Below are 26068 nucleotides of genomic sequence, written 5' to 3'. Positions count from 1 at the left end.
TCCTGAGAGATGATGTCAGCAAGGGCCATACAAAACCTCAGAAGATGGCAAAGGGTTGTGTGGAGATTCTGAAGACCGGCCTTGACCCTGAGCATCCCCAAGAACAGAGTAGACCAGTTGGCTCCGCCATGATTGGTTAACATATGGAACAGCTTTGGTCTCGATGTGTCAAACTGACCAGCACTTACCAAAAACCGCTGCCCATCGATGTGATGCTTTCTCACTGCCTTCTCACAGTCCCTGTAGTTCAGCTGCAAAGAGGAGAGGAAGGTGCTGTCAGTGGTGGGCAGGTGCATGCTGTTAGTTCCCCTTACTGATCTGCCCCAGAAGCTTAGCAATTTGTGGTACTTGTGGCTAGCCAGACCCCTACCCTCCTTCCCCCCACTATCTAACAGATCCCTACCTCAGCTCTGCTTTCACTTGCCCCTTGGGACTCTCTGAAATGGAGACATTGCCTCCATCGAAGGTTTTGGGGCCAACTTCTACAAAAAGAAAGTGCCTTCAAGCCTACGAAGTCTAGCCACATGCTCCTCGGGCACACAGAGAAGAGGTGAGAAAAAGAAAATAAATAGCAATCATGGCATCACCGCCAAAAGACAACCTTGGAGAATATTTGCTGAGTTTCCTATAGTACTTTATTCTGAGCATATCTCTAAACGTAATGGAGGTTATCACTTAATTATTTCATTTTATTATCCTAACTTTTTCTCTTAAATTACCTTAAAATGATGATAGAGGCACTGCCTCATGTTATCACAAACCTATTCTAAATATTATTTTCTTTAATTACTCCTTTATTTGCTGATCATTTAGGTTTTTTGTTTGTTTGTTTTGTTTTGTTTTGTTTTACCAAACTGCTGTTCCAATTATGGTAATAGAAACAGCTGATAATTATTGAGTGCTTGCTATCTGGTAGGCACTCTTCTGTGTATTTTAACCAATCTTAAGTCTTTAATTCTCACTTCTTCCAGACAGGGTCAAAGGTACAGACTGTTAAATAACTTGCACGAGGTCCATGGGTAGCAGGTGACAGAGGTGACAATCGGGCCTCAGGACAAGGCTTTAATGGCTCTGCTGTGAATGTTCTCCTTTTTGTTAGTAACAGGATAACTTACAGTAAGTAGAGCAAACATACTTAAGTGTACCTGATACACCATTGAGATCAAAATATAGAAAGAACATCATGGATATCCTTCTGCACGCAGTTGTTTGTTTTTTTGTTTGTTTGTTTGGGTTTTTTGTTTGTTTGTTTGTTGTTGTTGTTGTTGTTTTGCTCTATTTAAGATAAATTAAGCTGGATTCTCAGAATAGGTCACAAGATCAACAGGAATGAACTTGGTTGCTTTTCCAAAGAGTAACATCAGTTGATAATCTTATCAGTTTTCTGTTTCATCTTGTTTTCAACAGCCTAAGAATTTGCATTTGAAAAATCTCCAAATGTGATACTTTGGGCTGCAGTATTTAAGGCGAAAAGTCTATCCTGGAGAATCTTTGGTTCTTCTCACAAGGGTGAGGCTCACAGTTTGTGGCAGGCTTCTTTTCGGGGGCAAATTATGGTTGTTGTTGTTTTTTTTTTTAATGGTCAATCAATCTAAAAAGTGAAAATAATGGTTGTAGTCTCTTGGCTTGAAAGGGTGGGATAAACGTTAGAAAGCTCAGGAAAAGCTGATTTTGAGGTCAGTGTGGAACATGAGCAACATCTGAGACACCATGAGCATCTCTTCTATTTCCATGCAATGGGGTAGAAATTCTTGGAATATTCAACTGCCTTTAATTCGTCATTCACTGTCATCATTGTCAGATAAGGTTCTGACTTCGCAGATTGCTGACTTGGACTCTACATAGACAGATAGCCCTGTGGACTGGGGCTTCCCCAGAAGTTTGATTCTGATTCATTAATACCTGGGCCTGGGGGCTAGAAACTGTGTTTTTAAGCAAGCACATAGAGGATTCTACGAGGACCCAGCTTTGAAAGCAGTGGTCTAGAGCAGGTACCTGGTGTTGTAGACGGGACAACTGAGGCCCAGAGAGAGGAAGAGATGGGCCTAAGGTCACACAGTGGTTTGGGAGCATAGCTGGGATTAGAAATGGCTCTGACCCAGTGCCTTACCACGGCATGGCCCAGGGATGCTCTCTTGCCAAGTCAAAAGAAATTGGAGGGGCTAGGGGCACCTGGATGGCTCCATCAGTTAAGCATCTGCCTTCAGCTCAGGTCATGATCCTAAGGCCCTGGGATCGAGCCCCACCCACATCAGGCTCCTTGCTCAGTGGAGAGTCGGCTTCTCCCTCTGCCTCTCACCCTGCTCTCTCTCTCTCTCTCAAATAATAAAGAAAATCTTAAAAAAAAAAAAAGAAAGAGAGAGAGAGAGAAAGAGGAAAGGAAGAAATAAAGAAAGAAACAAAGAAAGAAAAAAGAAAGAAAGAAAGAAGGAAATTGGAGGGGTTAAAGAAATCCAAAACATGACCTCTGTCCTCAGGGACTTGCATTCCAGACAGAGGATGAGCTCCACATATCTAAGTGAGACACAAAGGCCGGCCAGTCTGCCTGGGCATCCCCAGCTAGGGTCCGGTGAACAGCAGGAAAAGGGACTATGCAACGTAAATTGCCCCCCCCCCCAATCTGTTGAGTGCTGCACACACCCTATCTCCTTTCATCCTTTCAACAATACCATGCAGGTAGTTGCTGTGAGTGTCTCTAGTGTGTTGATGAGGAAGCTGAGGCTCAGAGAGGTGAAGTAAAGAAGGGAAGGTCACCCTCTGGCAGTTGGTAGAGCCAGGATTCTGAGCAAAGTGTCTGACTCTAGAGCTGCCTGGGAGGTGTCTCGGAAGGGGGACCAACCTCTCTGCTTCAGTAGCAATTGTACCTGTTCGTGGATTCTTTGAACAGGATCCTTGATGACTAAGATCCATCCCCAAATGACTACGTGGCCAGTTCATTTGCTATGTTCTCTCTGGGGGAATTAAGTGCCCAGGATTTCAAGGAAATCCATCTGTGTCCATGGGGGATGGGAACTTCCAGATCACAGATTCCCTTTAATCTCATCCTACTGTCATTTTTCTTCCATCCCTTCCCTTCCTTTCCCCTTCCTTCCTTCCTTCCTTCCTTCCTTCCTTCCTTCTTTCTTCCTTTCCATGTCAGGAGAAGGAAACTGTTCCAGTGCTGCAGATGTATCCCAGGGTCTGGCTTCTCCAAGAAGGAGGCTCTCTCTTCCCCCAGCCCAGGCAGATGGCCATCGTCCTGAGTCAGCCCTGACCTATCATCCGTCTCCCCGCACTGGGGGGGGACTTGCCCATGCATTCTGCCGTGGCATCGTTGTTCACAGTTCTTCTCACACTGACGATGGGGCCTGTCTGGGCCTTTCAGTCCGTTCCCAGGATCCTCTCACCCATTCTCAGCATTTTCTCTTTTCTTTAATGGACGTAACATGCAACTTTATAGCATCTTGACAAATGTCACCTTCTTGTCCTAACTCATTTGGTCTACATTTAAGAAAAACACTTCAAAAGTCAGTTGATCCAACCACCGTTGCACCCACAGTGCTGAAACCTAAGCTTACTGTGACCTTTTGGAGGAAAGAAGAACAAAAACGAGATGTATACAAAGCACCAAATAACAGGGCCTGGGGCTGTGCCTCTTTCACGCCACACCCGCTTCTACATCCGCACATGTCTCTCCTGTAGGTGGAGGGGGAGCAGAGAGGCACTATAAAGACCCCAGGTGTCTCTGTGTCCCAGAGAGCCCCGTTCCACTCCCAGGAAAAACAGAAAGTTGACTCAAATGACCTTGAAAGTCTTGACCTTAAACTCACATCTTTATAACCATCTGGAGTGTCAACTGATTTCCATCAAAGCCTCCAGGAACAGGGCTGTTAGCTCAGATGTCCCTTCTGAGGGATATCCCTTGAACAGAGTTGGAGAGTCCCTGAGTCATGTGGTTTGGGATCTCCCCCAAGCAGAAGTGTGGCCTGTGGTCCCCCCAGCAGATGACCAAGCACAGGGTTCCTTGAGAAGCCCCTCCATACTGTATTACGCAGAACAGTATCACTCCCGTCTCGGGTTGGCCACAAGCCTGGCCTCTGACCCTGCTGGTGAAATTCTTCCTCTTAGGTGCCTCAGTTTCCCCAGCTATCTCAACCGATCACAACCTGGAGCTCCTAGCAGTTCTCTTGCCTGCTTCATAAGACCTTCCAAGAGCTCCAGCAAGACTCCATTCTCCCTAAGGGCTTAAGGAGCCCTCTTTCAGGTCAGGAGCAATGACTGCCCAGACGCCAGTTCTGGCATTGTCCATCCTAGCCTTCTCCAGCCCTCCAGCCCTGCCTTTGCTTTCTCCCACACCCAGGGCTCCATTCACCCCTTTCTAATAAGCAGCCTCGATCTCATTAGTGGTTTACAGCAGTTCTGAGTCTCTGAGCATGGACTCCGAAGCCAGAAAGGTGTGTCACATGTAGTCCCTGGGGCTTTGGGCCATTGTAACCTCTCTGAGCCTGCTTTGCAGCTGAGCCAAGAGGACGGCGATCTCAAAGAACATTAAACGGGACAGTGCCTAGGGAGCACACACCAAAGGCCTGGCATTTAGTGGGTGCACGTCCATCTGAGGCCCCCCCCTTCTCCCCGGAACTCATCGCCAGGTACACTCAGCATGTACGTTCATCTACACCCCGCTCGGTCAGCTGGTAAGGCTGCCGTGGGCTTGGACGATCCCTGCTCTGTTTTGCACCTCTCATGTTCTGCCCAGACTCCTCCTCCAAGCCTCCGTCCAGCCCACCGAGGGCCACCAGCCTCAACACCGACCAGAGAGTAAGGCTCACCTTCCTGAAATAGTCTGCAAGGCTGTCGGGGTCCCAGGACAGGACGTCGGAGCGAAAGGGCACATTCTTCAATGCCATGGCTGTGCTCCTGGGATAGAACTCACAGGCGGAGTGTAGGTGCTACAGCCATGGACAGAGAACCTCGAATCCAGAGCTCAGAGATGTCCTTGGCTCTTCCAACTTCCAGTTACCTTCTGGAACCCCCCCTGTTGGAGCACACGTCTTTTCGGCTCTAACCAGATCCCAGAAAGCAACGGCTTCCTCTGCGAACAAATATGGTCTCTTCTCAGAAAACGACTCAGCAAGTTTCCTTTACCACTTCCTCTGCTCAGCTCTAAATAAGTAAACAAGGAAGCCCAGCTCTAGGGGCTGGAGAGGTAACTAGAGCACCAGGGTGGTAATCTTGCCCTGGTCCTGGCCTCCTGGCCACCCCCACCCCATGGGAGGGGCAGTGAGGGGGACCTAGACTCCGGTGTGAGCCCAAGCGCATTTCCATGAAAAGTCCTGGCACCCAGATAGTCATGCCGCTGTCCTGCTTGACTGGGTCTTTGCAGATGAAAACCAGTTTTGACAGTTGACCTCAAATATACTAAGCTCTCCCATCAGCAAACTGCGGGGGTAAGGAGCATGGCTCTGTAACGCTTTACAGCCCTCCCTCAGTCTCTCCCAAAAGGACAAGGATGACGTTCCTTCAGCTTCCGTGGAGTTAGGAGACAATTCTCCAGGAGGGAGCTGGGCACCCAGGGCTGAGAAAGGGGCTGCACTGGGCATACCCAGGTTTCACTTCTGATGGGTTTGTTTCCACACTGTGCAACCCTACACAAGGACTTAAAATCGAGCAGTCTCGGTTTCCATATCCGTAAAATAGGAAAACGGGAATTGTCTCCTATATACATAAACTTAAGATGCAGTTAACAGGATAAACTTAAAAAAAAAAATCAAAAGCACATAAAGAGCAACTGCTGTTGATGATGCCATGGGCTCCATCTGCTGTGGTTTTCCCCATGGATTCTAGGCACCATCGATTCCCCCATATCCTCTACCCAAAGAGTACACTCTCTGGAGCAGCCCTACGGCAGGACATGGGCACCCACCGCTCACTGAGCCTCTCTCAGACCCTCGCATTTCTCAGAGGATGCACCCCTCATCGGCAGAGGGCAAATCCAGTGCATAAAAGCAAATACATTTGTGAAACGTCGCAGTCTCTAAACACGGGTTCTCCGCTTGAGCTAATGCTCTGGGCCCCCACCTTCACACACAGCTCTCCGTTCTGGTGCTTTAGGAAAGCATCAGGCTCTGTTGCATTTACTGAGTGACACTACCTTGGTCCCCGAGGACCTCCACTCTTGAAGCCCTTCCGAGGGCAGCTTTGGCCATGCAGAGTTCCCATCTTAGGCACAAAGGAGCCCCACTGTCCCTGCTCCAGCCTCTCTGGGTCATTCTGAGCTACTAGGAGATCTGCATTTCATTCCAGGCCCAGCACCTGGGAAACAGCCCAAGGAGCGCTGGAGGCACGAGTCATCATTGATCAAGGCCACCCAGGCAAGTGCTCTGCACAGGGTCGAGGACCTAAGAGCTCTCAGGACTCACTGTGCTCGACAGGGCACAACCCTGCTGTTCAAAACCTCCGCCATTGCGGGGAGAGGTCATCTGGTGTTTCAAATCACCAAACAGTGGTCGATGACAGAAAGCTATTTCAAAAGAGAAGGAAGGAGAGAAATCACTTCTGCGTAGTGTAGTCAAAGAAGATGTTGTGGGGGTGCCCGGGTGGGTGAGTGGGTTGAGTGTCTGCCTGGGATTGAACCCCACGTCATATTGGGCTCCCTGCTCAGCGCGGAGTCTGCTTCTCCCCCTCCCTCTGCCCCGACGCCATGCTCATGCCCCTGATCACTTGCTCACTCTTTCTCTAAAATAAATAATGAAATTTTAAGAAAAAAAAAAAAAAGCTGTGGCATTAGCTGGAATTGAAGCAGGGCCTTGGAAGATGGAGCAGAGGGAGAATATTCTGGACCTGTCGGGGGCTGTGTGTGGGTGGGTACTTAGCGAGCAAAAAAAAAAAAAAGAAAGAAAGAAAGAAAGAAAACCGCACAGCACCTATGGAAAGGAATATTTAAAATCATTCTTAGAGGTAGAAGCGTTTTTTAAAATAATGTTCAATCCCAGTCAGGAGAATAAATATCTACAGAAACATAGAGATTGAATTAAGGTATAGCTAAATATCAGGCTCCCTTGAAAGAATGCTCCACTAAGTGTGGCCAGGATGGAGAGTCCTTGGAGCCCATTTAGAAGAGTGACACAGCAGATAAGAAATGCGGACGACAGTGATGATGAAGATAAGGCTCATCGTGGGTGAAACACCTAAAGTCCTTCCCGTGTGCCAGGGAGTAGGCTAGAATCTTGTTAATTATTCGTGCTATCACCTCTCCTATTTTACAGAAGGGAAAGCTGAGGCTCAGAGAGGTAAAGGTACTTGCTACCTTGCACCCAGCAAGTGGGTTGTGCAGCCAGATCTCTCTGGTGCCCTCTCTGGGTCCAGAGTCCCTGTCCTTCCTTTTCTGTCACCTCAAGACTCTGAGATGTTGCATAAATCACTCTGGTGGAGAAGGGATGCAAATCCAGCTCTGTCTCCAGAGTCTGTGCTCTGTCCTACTCTATCAGCCTCCTTTCCATGAAGGGCAAGGTAGCTTGTCATTCTGGACAACTTATAAAGAGGATCCAGCACCTTCTATGAGGACTCTGGTGCCCCCACCCCATACAGCCAGAGGCCCATTCCTCAGAAGAGCCACCAAATAGACAAGAACAAGTGACTCGAGAGGAAGTGGGTTGCCTCAGGCCTGGAGTCTTTCTTCTTCCTCAGACCTCGGTGATTTCCCAACACTCACAAATTTCACATCTCCTGTCTCTGGCTGAGGGCTCCCGAAGCTCTGGGGGCAGGGCCAGTTTGTCCCCAGGAGAGGTTCAGGATGCCAGAAGGACCACAGTGATTCTGCGCAGGTCAGCTCGCTTGGCCCACTCCTCGCCTGAGGAGAGTCCTAATGGCAGCCCCTTGGTACAGCCCAGCACAGAAGGGACGCTGCAGCAATGAAGGCCGGGCCAGCTCACACCAATCCTCTAGCAGGCATCGGTCTCAGCTTCAAGCATGAAGCAGAGCGGAGAGAGGGACAGGTAAGGCATAGTGATGAAAAGCTGTAGCCTGGTGGGAATGCCCTCTCCCTTCTCTCCCTCTCCCTGAGCTGGTGGAGAAAGCCAGGAAGGAGCAAATGGAAAGGTTAGCAGAGGCCTTCTCAGACTTTGGGATGTTTTGTCCAGATTAGGAGGGGACAAACAGTCAGCGCACACTAAGAACACCATGCCAGTATAAGGAACAGGGACTCATGGGACAAGAATTTGAAAAGTGCAATCGAAGAGCTTGTAGACAAGAGAGTGATACCTCTAGGGAGTGAGGTGTCAGATTTTTAGATCTTAGAGACTCAAAGCAGATGTAGGAATTGCATACTGCAAGAGTCAGGGACCTCCCCCGTTTCCCCTGCCTCACCCCGCCCCACCTGGACTTGAAGCCCCCTCTTTTCCTGCTAACCCACAGCAGAATCATGGGAGGAAATGACTGTCTTCTTCTCCACTAATTTGAGGGGTGAGAAAGATAAGCGATTCATTAGAAGAGACTTGGGAGCTGCAGCTTCTGCACATGGCATGGGACAGGGTCTGGGGATGGCCCTTGGCCACCAGGAGAGAACGGAAGGCAGGCCTTTGGAGGGGAGAGTGTTGGCTTCCTAGGAGAGGCTGCTAAGGCCTTAGATGGTAGGTGAGAGGACGCACTTACTCGGATTTGACTTGTACCGAGGGTCTTGACTGGGGAGAGAGGCCAAAGTGGGGGCGTGAGGCACGGAAAGGGTGACGACATGGGGCCTTGTGGGTGGTGGAGACAGATGCCCTCACGTGGGTGGAACCCAGCCTCACCACCACCAACATCTTATGGCTGCTTGGGCCACTCGAAGTGAGGCACTGCTGGAGTGAATTGCTCTTGAACTGTCTTTAGGGCCTGGGTGGGTTTGCCTATAGAGGGAACAAGAACCGCAGATGTCACCATCACAAGGAGGGGACAGTTTTCCCCTCCATCCTCAGAGGCTGGTAGTGAAAGCACCATCTGTGTGCAATCCTTCTTGATGGCAAAGGCCTGCACCCACACAAGAGGGTAGCACAGCAAAGCCCAGAAGGCGCCCTGACCACTTCTCTGAGCAGGGTGCTTCCACACACCCAGGGGCCATACACTAAGACACAACATGGTGACCCTACCTCAGAATGGGTGTGCTGGGGAAACAGGCTTGCCATGCAATCACCCGGGGAGGTGCAAGGGCCATGTTCACCAGAGCTCCTGGAGACTGCAGGGTGGGAAACGTGGGGTGATGCTGGTACCCGCCCACAGCCGCCCTTCCTCAGGCCATGCTCTAGTCTGTCCCAATAGCCCCCAATATGTGCCTGACACCCCAGACTGGACACAGTCCTCACCTCCCCCATCCTGGGATACACATGAGGAGAGCAGGAATCAGCTGTTACATGCGAGACAACGAGGAGCAATATTTTCCACTTCCTCAAAGCTGACAAGTTCATTCTCTTCAAAAAAAAAAAAAAAAGTCTTTTTCATCCTCTCTGTTTCTCTGCTGTTTTCACTGAGGTACCTCAGAAGTTTGAAAGTAGGTGGGAGGAAGTGCTTATTTGGACTTCCTGTCAAGCCTCCCTTCCTTGCCTGCCCTATTTTTGACTTAGGCAGCCTATCCCCAGATAGCTCTGCCACCAAGGGAAACTCCCCAAGTGGCCGCAAGGGGTGGGTGGGATGTGGGCAAGGGCAGAAGAGAGGAAAGCAGGCTTCTCATCTCCATAAAAGAGAAAAGGCACTGCCCTCCTCCCCCTTCCGTCTTCGGGCAAGCTGTTGAGAGGCAAAGGTGGGATAAGTGTGAGAAAAGCAAAAGCAGTCTTATCCACAGCCCAGAAAAGGTAGTTATGGCCTCCTCCAGCTGTTTCTTCCCAAGGAGCAGCGGTGGCCCAGGAAGCACATACATGCCCTAGGAGGAAGCAAAGATTTGCAACAAGCAAACCCAGTAGCCCAACATGTATCAATTTCCTTATAGCTCTTGACCCTTTGGATCTGCACGAAAGGCCTCTGACTAGATGGCGATGCTCCCATTTTACAGATGCTGAAAGACCAAAATTCTCTTGCCTACATTCTCATAGCTAGTAAACACAGACCAGGAATGCAAGCCCAGGCCTGGGTGGATTTCCATCTGTTGTCCTGCTGTACAACTTGTCCCTTCAGTCTCGGGAAGTCACTTAGCTGTTGACTGTTAGTCTGGATTTTCTTGTCTCATCTGTGGCCTTGGTGCTTGTGGCCCCTCACTGTTTCTGGAGCTCCTGATGTGGGCTGCATTGCCTGCCTTGAAAATATCAGTGCCCTAACCACCAGTTTCTATCTGACCTTCCAGGTTTTTGATCCAGACAGAGTGCATCTCCCAATACACTGTCCTAGACGAATCACCTCAGTAAGACTTATCAGTCCTGCCCATCTTACTGCGCATGAACGTCAGAGCCTTCCTGTGAGCACATTCCTGGAACAGACGGTGGATCCCTTAGGAGGAGTGGGTTAGGGGCTTGGGGAGAAGAGGGTCTTGAAAACACATGCTGTGTCTATCTAACCTTTCCATGAGACAGCAAAGGTTTGGGGGAAAGGAAAGCTAGAATCTTATATGTATTATAGCATGTGGCCCTTGTGAGTGCTCTTTGGGAAAGGGAGGTAGAGAATCCATACCCATTGTACAGATTGCAGAGAAAGGCTTGCAGAGAACAGATGCCAGTCCAGAGCCTCACAGGTAAAAGACATGAAATCTGGGATTTGAAACTAGACCAGTCTGACGCTAAGACTCTTTCCATTAAAGATGCAGTTTCCAAGCATGGAAGTTTTACTAGATGAATGATTAGTATTTACCCAGAACAGGTCATACCAACCATATTATTAGGCTATGAAAGAAAGATTATTCTATATAATGGATCTTGGTTTACATCTCTTTTTCTCTAATAAAAAAAGATACAAGCTTGGTGATTCTCATGCCAGGTCAGGGGCACAGGCTCACGGAGCCCCTCAAATATACCCTACAAGTAGGTGGACATGCAGGTGGGGCCACAGCTCAGATGGGTCAGGCTGAATGGGGGATGGGAGGTGCAAGACTGCAGGAGAGGGGTGAAGTAAGTAGAGTGATGGCCCACTTTGTTCCAGCTGGGACCCTGAGGAAGTCTGCATTGCCCTGCTGGGGAGGCCCCCAGGAATTGTCTGGCTTCTTCATGTTCTTAAAACCATCCTTATCATTACGTGAATACCCTGTCTCCCAATAAGCTACCTCGTTAAACAGAGTTGGGCTCTGTGGCTCGTCTGGTTCCAGCTGCTGTAACAGAATATCCATTGCAGACTGGGTGGCTTATAAACAGCATAAATTAATTTCCCACAGTTCCGGAGGCCAGAAGCCCAAGATCAAGGTACCAGCATGGGTGGGAGGTGGGAGCCCTCTAGCCGGCTCCTTGTCGCTGGAAGGACAGGTTAACAATCTGAGGGGTTTGAAGTGGCAGGGGGGTGGGAGGTTGGGGTACCAGGTGGTGGGTATTGTAGGGGGCACGGATTGCATGGAGCACTGGGTGTGGTGAAAAAATAATGAATACTGTTTTTCTGAAAATAAATAAATTGAAAAAAAAAAAAAAAAAAGACTCTGCGGAGTCTTTCCTACCAGGGCCCTGATCCCATTCAGGAGGGCTCTACCCTCTTGGCCTAAGTACCTCCCAAAGACCCTGCCTTCTAATACCTGCCCAGTGAGCATTAGGATTTCAACAGAGGAATTTGACAGAACTATTAAGGCCGTATAGCCCAATACAAAATCCATAATTCTCCCAGGATACGTGGACCATTCCTCTTTAATTTGGCCCAAAAAAATGTCAAGGGGAAGAAAAAAGGGGCAGCCTGGGGTAAGAATGGGAGTCGTGGGCTAGAAGGTGGGGAGGTTCCGGGCTTGAATTCTAACCACAGTAGTGCCCTCAATTGGGTGTCTGTCCTTGAGTCCTTTTTACAGGTTCCTCATCTTTTAAAAAAGGCTAATAATACTTAACATTCCTCTTGACACTTTTGTGAGAAATGAAGTTGCTCGTGTTACGTGCCTGAACTGTATCTGGCCTATAATGGAGACACCATACATTTGTTTCTTCTTCCCAGACAATTTCTAGAGCGTCTTTGCAGCTCTCACTTTCTATGATATTTCTCAATAGCTGATTAATTTTCTGTCCATTTCTCTTTGGAGACAGAAACAAAAAGGATACTAATAACCTGATACAGGGGATTTATTCTGAAAAGCGTTCACAGAGAAACATCAAAGGATGATCGTCTCTATTATCAGCTAAACTGGGACTTTGGGAAAGTGGAAGAGATGCTATCAAAACAATTCCAGACCAGGAGGCATAGTTTGGGCCCCTTCCTGCAAATGGGCGTCCGACTCACAGTCATCACACAGCTGTCCTGGTGCCTTGGCCAGGTTTGGCCAGTCTTCTGTGAGTCTCAGCTGCCCTTCTCAAACAGAAGTCCCTATGCCTTCATTGTCCTGGCAAATGGTGACTCTGTTTGCATCTAGCAAGAAGTCAGAATCCCATTTCCCACAGGCAGAATGTAATTAGGGGGAGGCAGGTTCAAGCATATGGCCTTGAGCCCAGCACCTGTTACTGCCCAGCTGTTCGATGGGCTTCCTCAGAGCACTGCCTTCATGGGCCCTTACTAGACCTGGAGGGGCCGGTCACTCTCTTTAAATATAGGAAACTACCAAGTTCACAGCTCTCAGTTTAAAGTGTGAAATGCGAACAGAAGTGCCACAAACTTCCCTCTTCCCTCCCCCACCCTACCAGTGTTCCCTGTTAATCTCTTACAGAGTTCATGCCTTCTCACAAGCATCTGGTACTGCCAGACTGCAAAGGTTATGATTTAGGAAGTCTCGTGAAAACAACTTCAAGGCCAAAATTCCCCTAAGCTGCAGCCTCCTCTGACAGAGGGCTTTTGCTCCCATTTCAGGGGTTTCCTTTGTGAACCTCAGAACTCGGAGGGACTCGAGTCCATCCTGGAGACCTGCTAGAATGATCCCTGGCTCCAGCTTGTCTTCCTCAGTCCAGCCCCTCAAAAGCTTGAAACCGCATATAATTTTCTCTCTAATGACAGACGCTAGAGGTGTCAAGACCCAGATTCTAGAATGAGGGTAACACGTCTGAATCCCAACTCTTCCTCTGCAACTGTGTGACATTGTGCAACTTACTTAACTTCTCTGTGCCACAGTTTTCACAAGGGGATGGGAAAATCTTTATTATAATGTCCACCTCAGTGGGCAGTTGGGAGGATTCAGTGAAAGAAAATCGCAGGACAGAGTGCGGTCTTTGGCACACCGTACATGTACATGGTGATCCTTGCTCATGTTGTGCGCTGCTGGGAACTCAACAGCCTCCCTCGTGCCTCCCAGGCACCGGCCCAGAGGCGCAGCTAATTTTCGCTTGCGGTGAGCTCCCTAGGTGGCGTGTAACACCAGGCTCCCCTTATCACATGTGGGTGGGGATCAGCTGCATACATTACTCTGTAATATTTCTTTTTTTTTTTTTTAAGATTTTTTATTTATTTATGTGACAGACGGAGATCACAAGTAGGCAGAGAAACAGACAGAGAGAGGAGGAAGCAGGCTCCCTGCTAAGCAGGGAGCCCGATGTGGGGCTCGATCCCAGGACTTTGGGATCATTACCTGAGCTGAAGGCAGAGGCTTTAACCCACTGAGCCACCCAGGCGCCCCTACTCTGTAATATTTCTGATGGAGACAGATAACACAAGCAACAGAGTCAAACTCCCCAAATATTTAAGCATTAAGACCTGTGCTATGATTTCACAGGCTGGTAAGGCCAAGTGGACATGCAAGTGAGTGAAGAAGCCTTGGTAGGAAAAACAGCAGTCCAGTGAGATAGCCAATGGCAACTTACTCCAGGCATTAGGCAGAAAGATGGTCAGGAGGGGTGAAGTCTAGGGCAAATGGAACCGCTTGGGGTCATGCTAATCGTTGCCATATTGTAACGAGGGCCGGCTTGTGCAAGATTGGGGCCCAGTGTTACCAGTCAGCAGATACTTACTTAAGGGAAACTAGAAAACTAGATTTTATGTCAAAAAAGGAAATGCAATCAATGTCCTAACCCTGGAATCTGTGACTATGTCCAGTTACGTGGCGAAGAGAAATTCAGGTTGCTAATCAGCTGGCTTTGAATTCTCAGAATCCCGGAATATCTGAATGGGTCCAATGTCGTCCCAAGGGTCTTTAAACGTGGCAGAGGGAGGCAGAAGAAGAGAGTCCATGGAAATATGACCATGGAGGAAAGGCACAGAGAGATGTGATGTTCTGGTTTGGAAAACGGAGGAAGGAGGCCACAAGCCAGGGAATGGGAGTGGTAGTTGAGAAAGGCAGGAAAAGTGATTCTCTTCTAGGCCCTTGGGGAAAGAATGCAGCCCTGTTTTCAAATTAGCGAGACCTGCATTAGAGTTTTTACTTCCAGAAATGTAAGAATGAGTTTCTATTGTTTTGAGTCACTAAATTTGTGATAATTTCTTACAGAAACAGTAGAAAACCAATATATTGATCACCTTAAAGGAAAAAAAAAAAAAACATGTGGACACGGTGCCTGGGTGGCTCAGTCTGGCTTTAGCTCAGGTCATGATCCCAGAATTCTGGGGTCGAGCCCAGATGTACTGGGCTCCCTGCCTGGTGGGAGCCTTCTTCTCGCTCTCCCACTGCCTGCCGCTCCCCTGCTTGTGCTCGTACTCTCTCTGTCTCTGTGAAATGAATGAATAAATCTTAAAAAAAAAAAAAAAGAAAGAAAGAAAGAAAAAAAGTGGGCCAAACTAACCACAGGTGTTGGCTGTAAAGTCCCTATCAGCCACTTCTTTCTGAACCACTGAATGATGTATCACTTCTTATGCTGAAAGTCCCTGATGACCCAATCAGTGTCTGAGCAGTGCCTGAGATCACACAGTAGTGATTCACAGTAGGGATGTGGATTCCTAGAACAGTGTCCAAGTGCATCCTGCGCACTTAGGCCTGACGTCCACGTAAGTATACGCAGCTGGGAGACAAAAGGAACTAGTGATTCAGATGGTAGAGGCCATTTTGCCAACAGTTCTCTTTAGCTACAACAACTAAACGCCCCAGTGGGCTCCAGAAGGCCAACTATAGGTACTGTCTTCAGAACTCAAATCCTGTCCCCAAAATAGACTTATTTCTAGACACAGCGTGTTGCACTGGATCCTTTCTTTACTGCTCCGCTGCCATTTCCCAGACTGACGTTCCTATTTTGCAAGCCATTCACATTTTCTCCCTCCCTCTCTCCCTCCCTCCCTCTCTCTTCCTTCCTTTCTTCCTTCCTTTCTTTCTTCACATGTAATTTCTGAACAAATATGTCTCCATTCAACACCATGTACAGCGTTGGTTTTCTGAGCCCTGGATCTGGGATTGCTTTACATGGAAAGAATACCTATCAAGACTATGGAATGTCTAGAGTTGAACTCTTGGGAAAGAGAACCAGATTTTTGTAATTATGGACTAGCAAAGTCCTCCAAAGTGGAAGCTCATGGGTGTCTTTTAGCTGTAGGAGTTCTGCTGGGACCACAGTGGTCTCTGCTGCCCCACCCCCAGAAGATGATCTTGAAAGCCTTGACCTGGAGTGTGTCCTCTTAAGCATCCATAGATACATAGATCTGTATAAATATATAATGTAGGGTTGCCTGGGTGGTTCAATGGGTTAAAGCCTCTGCCTTCAGCTCAGGTCATGATCTCAGGGTCCTGGGATTGAGCCCCACGTTGGCTTCTCTGCTTAGCAGGGAGCCTGCTTCCCCTTCTTTCTCTCTCTGCCTGCCTCTCTGCCTACTTGTGATCTCTGTCTGTCAAATAAATAAATAAAATCTTAAAAAAATAATTTAAAAAACACAATATAATAAAATTATATAGTATTATATATGTGTGTGTGTGTACATACACGCACACACTCATGCTCACAACAGTCCTACAAAGTATTTATATCACAATAAAAATAAGACAGCTGAGGCACAGAGAAGTTCCCCCCTTCTGTGGGAGACAGACATTAAAAAAGAACAAAGAGGAGGCTCTGGGGTTCCACTGTCCAATATAGGAGTCACTAGCCACATGTGGCTATTGAAATTAAAAATAATCAAAATGAAATTAAAAAATCTGAATTCCTTGGTCACACACATTTCACGCACTCAACAGGCCATTGTGGCCAGCGGCTACCATTATGGACACAGAAGGCTTCTGTCATCGCAGAGCGGCTCTGGGGAGTGCTCGTCTGGAGTGTTGTGGTTCATAATGGGAACTCCAGGATCTGAATCTTCCCTGATGCTCTCCAGCTGGGAGCTTTGAGCAAATCTCTTAACCTCTCTGTATGTCGGGTTATTGATCTAGAGCATGTAGTTAATAATAATACCATCTTCAGAGAGACTGAGCAAAGATACATAAATTCTTGGGTGTTTAGAACAGTGACCAGCACGTAGTGACCATCTGATCGATGACAGCTACTCCCATGAATAAAGAAGAGGCGGGTGATGAATGCTGTGAAAACAGATAGAGCACAGTGAGGGGACAGACGGTGATGGCTGCTTGTGCAGACAGGTTGGTGAAGGTGGTTCTCTGAAGGAGGTGGCATCTGCATGAAGTCAGGAAGCCAGACTTGGGTAACCAGGGAAGGCTGTCGAAGCGGAGGACATGGGCAAAGCCCTTAAGGCTGCAGAAACAGGAGCCCGGCCAGAGTAGCTAGGAAGGTGTGACTCAGGGAGAGAGGAGAGAGCCGGCTCAGCCGACAGTGAAGGACCATCATTTGCTCCGAGTGTGGTAGGGGCACCTGGCCAGTTCTGAGCAGAGAAGTGATGGGGACTGATTGACTTTTAAAGATCCCCAAGTGATGGGTAGAGAGAGGACTGTAGCAGCAGGAGTAGGGGACGGGGAGGCCCTCAGAAGCTGCTACAGGCAGCAAGCTAGCTGGGAGCACTGAAAGGAGGGGAGGTGAGAAAGTTCCATATTCAAGGCAGCTCTGCCCACTGGCTGTCCCTCTGTCTGGAACCCCCTTTGCCCAGGTGACATCCAGGTTCACTACCTTACTTCGTTAGGTCTTAACTCAGTCTTGACTAAAGTAGCCCTTTTGGAAAAGACTCCCTGTCACCCTTTCCTACTGTTTGTTCTCCTTAGCACGTATCCCAAACTAAGATACAGCCTATTTTCCCTGTTTGGTTTACAGTGGGCAGTCAACGTGGGGATAGGGAGTTTTGTCAGCTTGGCTCGTTGCTGAATCCCCAGGGCTTGGAGCAGTCCCTGGCACAAACTAGGTGTTTGAGAAACATTTTTGAATCAGTGAGTGAATGATACTGAGAAGGAACAAGAACCCGTGGTCTTTGAGAAAACTGAAGCCCAGAGAGGGGAAGCCGTTGGCCTAAACCCACAGGGCAGTTCAGGACAGAGCCCGCATTGGAGCCCCAGGCCTCTCACCCGTGGCCCCGGACTCTCTCCAGCTCCCCATTGCCTCATATAGCTTTTCCTTTGCTCTTGGAGCTCTTCAAGAGCGTTTTCCTCTCAAGGCAGCTGTCATTTTCCCCAACCCAGTTGTGTCTTTCACGACTTCCTCGTTTTTTTCCAGACTGTGTTCTTCTATTTGGCTGAACTTTCCCTTTTTCCTGTGGGCCCAGCCCAACAGCAATATCTAGTTAGTCACCTGCATCGTGTGAAGGAAACGTTAACAGGACGCCAAGATGTCCAACCCGGTTTCTCTACTGCGGCAGTCTGCACAGTTAGGGGCACCGAGAGGGCCCCATGGCTGGGGCACGAGAAGGGAGTGTGGCCGGGCAGCTAAGGTGGCTAAGCATTGTCCCCAGAAACATCCACGCTTCTGAGCAATGGTGGTGGGTCACGAGTTCGCTGTGGTTTCTGCCCAGGAATTGTCTGGAGAAACCACTCTCAGCCTGCTCTTGGGAGCTCAGAGACCTGTCAGCTCAGCCTTCCCTTCCCGCTGTGTGATGGTCTGGAGGGCCTGAGAGCAGGTCACTCCATCTTCCCCTTCCTTCCTGTCCTTCCTGACCCATGCAGCTTGCCTGCTGGCCCTTCTGGACTCTTCCCCATCCCATCTCTGGTATAACAGCGAAATTCCCCTTCCTCAGTCTTTATCATGGTCATACAATTAAATAGCTACCTTTTAGAGCCCTTCCTCTATTTTAGGCCCTTTGTAAATCCACAATCCTTGCACAGCCCGTATTACACTTTGGGACTCCGGGCTCAGAGTTTACTCCGTGCATAAGTGGTGGACTCGGGTTCAGTCCTGGGCCTGTCCGAGCCTGATTCTGGATCTTGTTTCTTTCCCCGGACACAACCACCATTCATTCATTTATCATTCATTCAGCAGTTTTCTATCATGCCATGCTATGTACCAGACACTGTTTTAGGGACTAGATTATGGTGATGCTCAAGACAGACATGTCCTGCCTCAGAGCACAATGGGAGAGAAAACAATGCAGCAAGAAGCCCGATTTCAGGAGGGATGGTCGCTGTGGACACACAGAAACAAACCATTGTGTGAGACAGCTCAGTGCAGAAAACTTCTTGATTGGGTGTTTGAGGAAAGTTACCTCAAGCTGGTGGATGCCAGACACAGCGGGGAGAAACCACTTCCCTGGAAAGTGGGGGCCAGGCTGGGAAGGGGCCTTGGGTTGGGGTGGGCCATCGGGAGGGTGGGGAGATACATGGCTGACCTTGGGGAAATCACAAGGTCATGCAGGTCTCCTTAACCGCCAACTATGTAAGGGTGTCTTTGCTTTTCATCACCAGCCCTTCTTTGTTAAGTAGTATATCCCATCTCACCGTCAGGTTTAATGTCAAACATCTCTTCTCTCCTTGCCTTTCTTTTCTCTGGTGGGGTTCCCTAACAGGTTTTTCTCCTCGTGACACCAGAGGCTGAGGGAGCTTAAAGCAACAGTCCAGGTGGAGAGAGCGGACAGCAACAGCTTCCTTGAGCTCCCCCTGGGGGCCTTTCTCCAAGATGCATGCCTCTCCACCTCTGCTGCCCCTACCACACTCAGTCCCCACCACATACACCTCCACTCTCCCTCTCTGCCCAGTTCCCTTCAGGTGGAAGCTTGGTGGAACCCAGTGTCTGGCTTTGAAATTGGTTGCCCTCTCCACTCCCAGCCTCCTTATGGACCAGCTCTTCTCAGCTCTTGTCTGGTCCCATGGCCAGGGCTCTAGGGCCCCATGACCAGACTCAGAACCCCTAAGCCACTTATCCGGAAGGTGCCTGCAGAATACTTCAGATGACTCAATGCAAATTAAGAGCCTCATCCTGTCCCCTCTTTGAGAATGTGTAAGGGGCCCCCTTCCTTATTCTCACCCCTATCAATGCTGAATATCACCCCCTTTGGAAAGCTTCCTTGAGCCTCCAAATGTGGGTTATGAGTCCCTCCTAAATGCTTCCAGGAGGGGCTTCCCCTACCCTCCTATAGCACGAGTCAAGAATGGCCATCTGACGGCTCACATCTGCCACTAGAAGGGTGTCTCTGAGAACACAGGTCAACATGGTGTCTCTAGGAGTGAGAAGGATGCCCAGCACATGTACCTGAATGAGCCTTCGGAGGTCCAGCTGGCCCACCATGTATGAGGTTGCTGCAGGCCTGCTATCGGGACCTAGCAAACCAGAGCGTGCCTTCACGCCCATATCTGTCGTGTGCGAATCCCTCTAGATTTGGGGACTCTTCAGCTTCCTCTCCAGTTTCTCCTAAAAAGTGAAAAAAAAATGAGGGATCTGTGGGCTCAGCCAGGGTTGGAGGGCCAGAAGCACATGTGTCAAGAGCTCCCTGTGATGGCAAGCGGGGAAACTAGACTTCCTATGCTGGAACCGAAGGGCCTGTGGGGATTTTTGCATCTGCAGGAAGGCTGCAAGACAGCCCTGTTGGGATAGCGTGGATCGCTGGCACCATCCTGGCACCGTCTAGGGCGCTGAGCCGGTCAGAAGGCCAAGGTCTGGGAGCCAGCCAGACGGGCCAATAGGGAAGCAGCGGCTTTATCCACATGGACCATCCAAATCCCTTCAAGTTGTCTGTTGCCCTCATATTTTATTTGGTTTGAACAAAGTTATGATTATTTTCTATATACAGAGGTAAAACAGTTATTATGGAAATAACAAAATACAAGCAAGAAACAAGAATAATAGACATTAAACACTTAAAATTTTATTATTTCCTTTTTTAAAATTAATTTCATACTATGACAATGGGATCACACTCTTCATATAATTCTTTATAACCTCTTTGTTTTTTTTTAATATATGCAACATATTGTGAGCAACTTTCCATATGATTGGATGTCATCCCAAAGCACCTTTTTAAATGGCTACAGTGGATCCTGCCACACACAGGTACTGGAAATTTAGTTCACTAATTTCCCATGGTTGGATACTTAGGTTGGTTCTAAATTTCACTACTATAATCAACTCAGAACTGAACATTCTTTCAGCTAAACCGCTCCACACAGCCATGATTATTTCTTTCTTTCTTTTTTTTTTTTTTTAAGATTTTATTTATTTCTTTGACAGACAGAGATCACAAGTAGGCAGAGAGGCAGGCAGAGGCAGAGAGAGGGGGAAGCAGGCTTCCCACTGAGCAAAGAGCCCGATGCAGGGCTTGATCCCAGGACCCTGAGATCTTGACCTGAGCCAAAGGCAGAGGCTCAACCCGCTAAGCCACACAGGCGCCCCCATAATTATCTCTTAAGGATAAATTGCTAGGTGTAGACTTACTTAGGTGGAAGAGACAAACTTTTATAATTTTGTTAGACCTAACACACTGCTCTCCACTGAGAAAGATTCAAATTTGGCTTCTGACAGCAGGACGGAAGTGTATGCATTGTCGCTTTGTGCCATTTCCTTCTGTCAGCATTGCCTTTGGTGTTCAGTCTGTTTTCACTGGGAAGGTAAATGGTGGACCATGCAACTGGCCCCAGTACCTGCCTGGGAAACCGCGTCCCACCAAAACATCAATAATCTGGTTTATGTCAAGGAAGACTGGTGAGAATATCAGCACCACACTTGAAGCAATGATTTTATATTTTTTGTTGTTGTTTTGGTGTTTTTGTTTTTGAGAGAGAGAGAGTTCATGGGGAGGAGGGGCAGAGGGAGAAGATGATAGAACCTTAAGCAGGCTCCATGCTGAATATGGAGGCTGATCTCACAACCCTGAGATCATGACCTGAACCAAAACCAAGAGTCAGACACTTGACCAACTGTGCCACCCGGGTGGCCCAAAACAATGACTTTTAAAATGCCATGACGGGAGGAGGGGTTTTGGGTGCTGGGTGTGGTACTGCTTAATAGTCTCTCTCTTTCTCACTGCCCCTCCCTTCCACTCGCCCTATCTCTCTCTTTCTCTCAAATAAATATCTTTAAAAATGCCATGATGGTCCTATCAAACACACCACAGACATTAATGGAATCTGGGGTCACAGAAACTTGGGTTTGAATCTTGTCTTGGACTTGGACAAGACAGTGCTGAGCTTCAGTTTTCTCAGCTGTAAAATGGATTCATAGGGCATCTGGGTGGCTCAGTCAGTGAAGCGTCCACTTTCGGCTCAGGTCATGATCCCAGGGTCCTGCAACTGAGTCCTGCATCAGGCTCCCTGCTCAGTGGAGAGCCTGCTTCTCCCTCTGGCACCCCCCACCCCTGCTTGTTTCCTCTCTCTCTCTCTCTCTCTCTCTTTCAACAAAAATAAAAAAATAAGATCTTTTAAAAAATGAAATGGAATCATAATATCACATCCTGATGTGTTTAGTTGGGAATTAAATGTAATCAGGTGTTTAAAACCCACAGATCAGAGCACCAAGTGAGCCTTCAGTCCATTAGTGGCTGGAACTACTATTAAATAGACACAATAATTTGAGCCAATATAATAAAGTGCTCAGTTGAGGCCCTTAAGAGATCTGTTAAACTGTTAAGGATGATTTCGAACTAATGTAGCAACTATTCTCATGGGAAGCAATGCCCCTAACAAGTTAATTTCTTTAAATATTTACTATATTCTGTGTTGTAATTCAGTGTTTCTTGACGTTCCCTATGAAATTTTATTTGGCTTAACAGACCCTATTTTCATAAAGCTTGTCCTAGCTAGCCTTTTCCACGGCAAAGGAAAAGCTAACTGGGGCTTAGACATCAGGTCAAAGAATTCTTGGCTGGTGCCCTTGGGAAAATGCAGATCTTGGGGTTTCCGTGAGCACCCCAGCTCAGGCCTCTGGGTGAGTCCCAGAGGTCTGTCTCATTAGCAAACTCCCAGGTAATTCTTAGACCTAGCTGGGCCCCAGACTATAAACTGGCATTGGAAATGCTAGAAAGTGACCATAAACTGGATATTTGGAGACTTGTAGAAAGAGAGAGGCTGTTTTGTCTCATTCTGGGAAAAAACATTCACCAAAGTGTCATTTCTACTCTATCCAGAAGAGAACATGGTCTTGGGTCTTTGAACAAAGGTCAGCTCTCAGTTTTAAACCTTCTCTTGTGACCTTATATTTTTCTTTCTATCCGATGCCATCTCTCCGGGACCCTGGGAAGTGTGCCTTCTGGTTCAGAATGTGGGCTGGGCAGCATAGCCCAGGGCTCTACCTCCATCCGTGAGGACACAGTCAGTCCCAAGATGTGCTGTTTCCCACTGAAACGTCCTTCGGCAGTATAAGTTCTGCCTCGGACTGGCCCTGTCTGCGGAAGCCCTGTGGTTGTAAACCGCTGTGTCTGTAACCAGGGGCTTCATCTGGAAAAGAGTGAGTTTTTTTTTTTTTTTTTAAGCTTTTATTTATTTATTTGACAGAAAGAGAGAGAGAGTACAAGCAGGCAGAGAGGCAGGCAGAGAGAGAGGAGGAATCAGGCTCCCTGCTGAGCAGAGAGCCCGATGCGGGGCTCGATCCCAGGACCCCAAGATTATGACTTGAGCCAAAGGCAGAGGCTTTAACCCACTAAGCCACCCAGGTGCCCCAAGAGGGAGTTTTTAAGTACAGTTCTGGACTGGTTCTTTCAAGGCCTCCCAGGAAGATAAATGTTATTTTATTTTATTTATTTTACTTTATTTCATTTAATTTGTTATCTTTCCTATCTTTTTCTCTCCTTACAGGTTTCCATATATCTGCCCAGGCCATGGAACTAATTGTTGAGGTACTAGGTACTCGTCGGTCACCTTATACAAATTATTTCAAATTCTCAAAGCAATTTGAGCTGGCCAGCGGCAGCTGGTTACCACTTCTGGCTGTCCAGGGTCACCACCTTGCTTCCAATGCATGCTTTGCATATCCCTGGGTCAGAGTGCAGGGGTGTGTATTATGGGCCAGTTTTCCCTATCCCTTTTTCCTTTACTGACGGGGCCATCAGATTCTCTGTGCCAGGATTTTGAGCTCTGAGCTGGGGGTGCGAAGAGCAATACGGGTTCAGCTGGAACGTCAGGGGCGCTGTGCGAGCATCACCTGTCTCCCAAGGCGGGTGGCTGCGGTGTTGGGGAGCTGCCTGGCCCTCCAGGATCCCCTGACAGCTTCCCACTTCCCAGTCTGTTTGCATCCCCTTCAGTTCACTGAGCCTCCAGCCCCCTGTGGTTCGATGCATGCCGTTTATAGTTCCAGGCAGAATCTGTTTCTGCTGCTTACATCTAAAACCCTAATCTGATCTCCCGAGATCTTTTTCCTCTTTTTTTTTTTTAAATTTAATTTTTTTTTAAATTTTTGATTGAAATATAATTAACACACCATGTTACATTCATTTCGGGTGGGTAATTTAGCGATTCAACAATTCTATACTCACCACAAGTGTACTCGTAATCCCCTTAATCTTCCCCAACCCCCCACCTACTTCCCCTCTGGCAACCACCGATTTGTTCTCTGTTTTTAAGAGTCTGGGGTTTTTTGACCCCAGTTTACAGAAAAGGAAATCGAGCTCTGCGTTATAACTCTCTTGCAAAAACTCCCCTCCTGGAGAGCTCATGTCTCAAGCCATACCCGGTGCTCCCTGGGCCCCTGGGCTGGGGGGTTGCGGGGAGAGCCATGGCACCAGGTACCAGTGTGACTCTGGTTTGACTTCCTCATCAAGGCCTGCATCCTGGTTTATTTCCTGAGTTGTGTGTTCTGGGTGGCCAAATTCAGGCCCCTTCCACAAAGGTGGCATGGTATTGTGCAGAGTTCTACTGGTGCGGCCCATGAAACACTGTGACATGGGACACAGGGGAACACACCCATGTGACACATGTAAGCATTGCACACGGTGCTCACACGCATCCTGCCATGTGTGAGGAAAATACCCTGAGCTCACCTAACTCATGATTTCATGGGCGTTGTTCAGAAAAAGGAAAAGATGTTGTAAAGTTTAAAAAAAGTAACTGAATTGAAATAAAATAGTAAATCAATAGAAGTAATGGTGGTCCTCCTTAGAGAAAACAAAAACCATAGATGAGACGGGAAGGTCTGAAATTCGAGACTCCAGGAGCACAGGAAGAACCTCTGGGGAGCGTCTCAGGCCGGACTCTGGTCCTGGATGGGAATCCAGGTGTCTCTTCTTTACTTGGGATTCAGGATCTTTAAGGTTCTGTTCACGATTGGCCCTCTGTCCTTTATCTAGAAGTACCACCAAAACCAAGCCTAGGCAGGAAAGATAGGCTTTTCCATCTGGTTGTAATGAGCAAATGATAGATGCAAGTTGAGGTTTTACTGATATTATAAAGGGGAGATCTGGGAAGCCCATGAATTAGAAAAACGAAGCGTTCTGCCCAGTGTTAACCCTAGGGCGTGGATGAGGCTCGTCCTTCTCTCACTGGGGAAGCTCAGATCTGAGCCACCTTCCCCCAAGTTGTTGTTTTCTTCCAACATTCAGTGAAAACTTATTACCCGCTCATCAGGTGCCAGACACGGTGCTGTGTGCACCCAGTCCCCACTCCCCCTGAGCAGGACAGACCCCTGATCCATCCCCACCACTCACTGCTGCCCACACAATGATACTGATTAGCATAGGCCCGAAGGAGTCGGGGAGCTCTGCCCTTTCTCTGTGTTGTGGGGGAGTGTGAGAGTGGAGGGGAAGGTGCGGCGTCAGGGAGGGCATGTTTAAGTCAAAAGCTCTTTTTTAAAAATTTTTTAAAGATTTTATTTATTTGTTTGACAGAGAGATCACAAGTAGACAGACAGGCAGGTAGACCGAGAAAGGGGGAAGCAGGCTCCCCGCCGAGCAGAGAGCCCCATGCGAGGCTCCATCCCAGGACCCTGGGACCGTGACCCAAGCCTAAGGCAGAGGCTTAACCTACTGAGCCACCCAGGTGGCCCCAAACAACTCGTTCTGAGTCTCCTCTAATTACTCTTTATTTTCTGCTAAATCATTTAATTTAACTGGACCTTTGTTTCCTCATCTGTAAAATGGGAATGATGACACACAGAGAGGTTAAATTAGGTAACATATTAAAAGGTAAAAGGCTTGGTAATATTCCATCGTATGCCTATACCACATTGTCTTTATCCCTTCATCCATTGAGGGACATTCTTGTTGTTTCCACCTTTCCCTACTGCAAATAATGCCAGAGTGAACATGGGTGTGCACCTTATTCCTCCTTTAAAAAGATGGAAAACCTGTCACCTGCTACGACAAGGATGACCCTTGAGGACATTGTGCTGACTGCTGTAAGCTGGACCCGGAAGGATAAATTGTAGGACTCCACTTACATGAGGCATCTAAAGTCATCAAGTCCTAGTGAGTAAAAGCAGAAAGTAGAGTGGTGGTTGCCAGGGCTGGAAGGGGAAGTGGGGCGTTGCTATTCAACGGGTCTAGAGTTTCAGTCCTGCAAGACGGAAAAGCCCCAGAGAACTGCCAGGCAGCAAGGTACACGTAACTAACACTACTGTATAGCACACATAAACATTTGCTAAGAGTAAAGATTTCATGTTATGTTTTTTATCACAATAAAAAAGGGAAAGGGCATAAGTAAACAATACCATATGCTCTTTATGAATATTTGCATTTGTAGTAAGTGTATAAAAACATGGGAGAAGGCTGCCTACCAATTTTTGGCAAGCAATTGTTTTCAGGAAGCGAGGGAGAAATGGGTTTGGGGAAAGGAGACTCCAGTGTATTTATGAAGCTTTAATTTTTAAAACAAAAGGATCCAAGG

General features: G+C 48.0%; 1 protein-coding gene across 1 annotated transcript in view; it reads right to left on the bottom strand.

Annotated features, from left to right (window-relative positions):
* LCP2 (lymphocyte cytosolic protein 2) overlaps positions 1-5098 on the bottom strand; it is a 42435-nt gene extending 37337 nt beyond the window's left edge. Inside the window, exons 1-2 of the mRNA XM_044229721.1 lie at positions 4809-5098; positions 189-251 (exon numbers count right to left, since the gene is read on the bottom strand). Coding sequence (XP_044085656.1) covers positions 189-251; positions 4809-4886 — 141 coding nt within the window. The 5' untranslated portion in view covers positions 4887-5098. The remainder of the gene's footprint in view (positions 1-188; positions 252-4808) is intronic.
* Between the last annotated feature and the right edge of the window lie 20970 nt (positions 5099-26068).

Source organism: Neovison vison, chromosome 1 (assembly GCF_020171115.1).
Source record: "Neovison vison isolate M4711 chromosome 1, ASM_NN_V1, whole genome shotgun sequence".
Taxonomy (NCBI): Eukaryota; Metazoa; Chordata; class Mammalia; order Carnivora; family Mustelidae; genus Neogale; species Neogale vison.
This window is presented reverse-complemented; position numbering and strand designations above follow the sequence as displayed.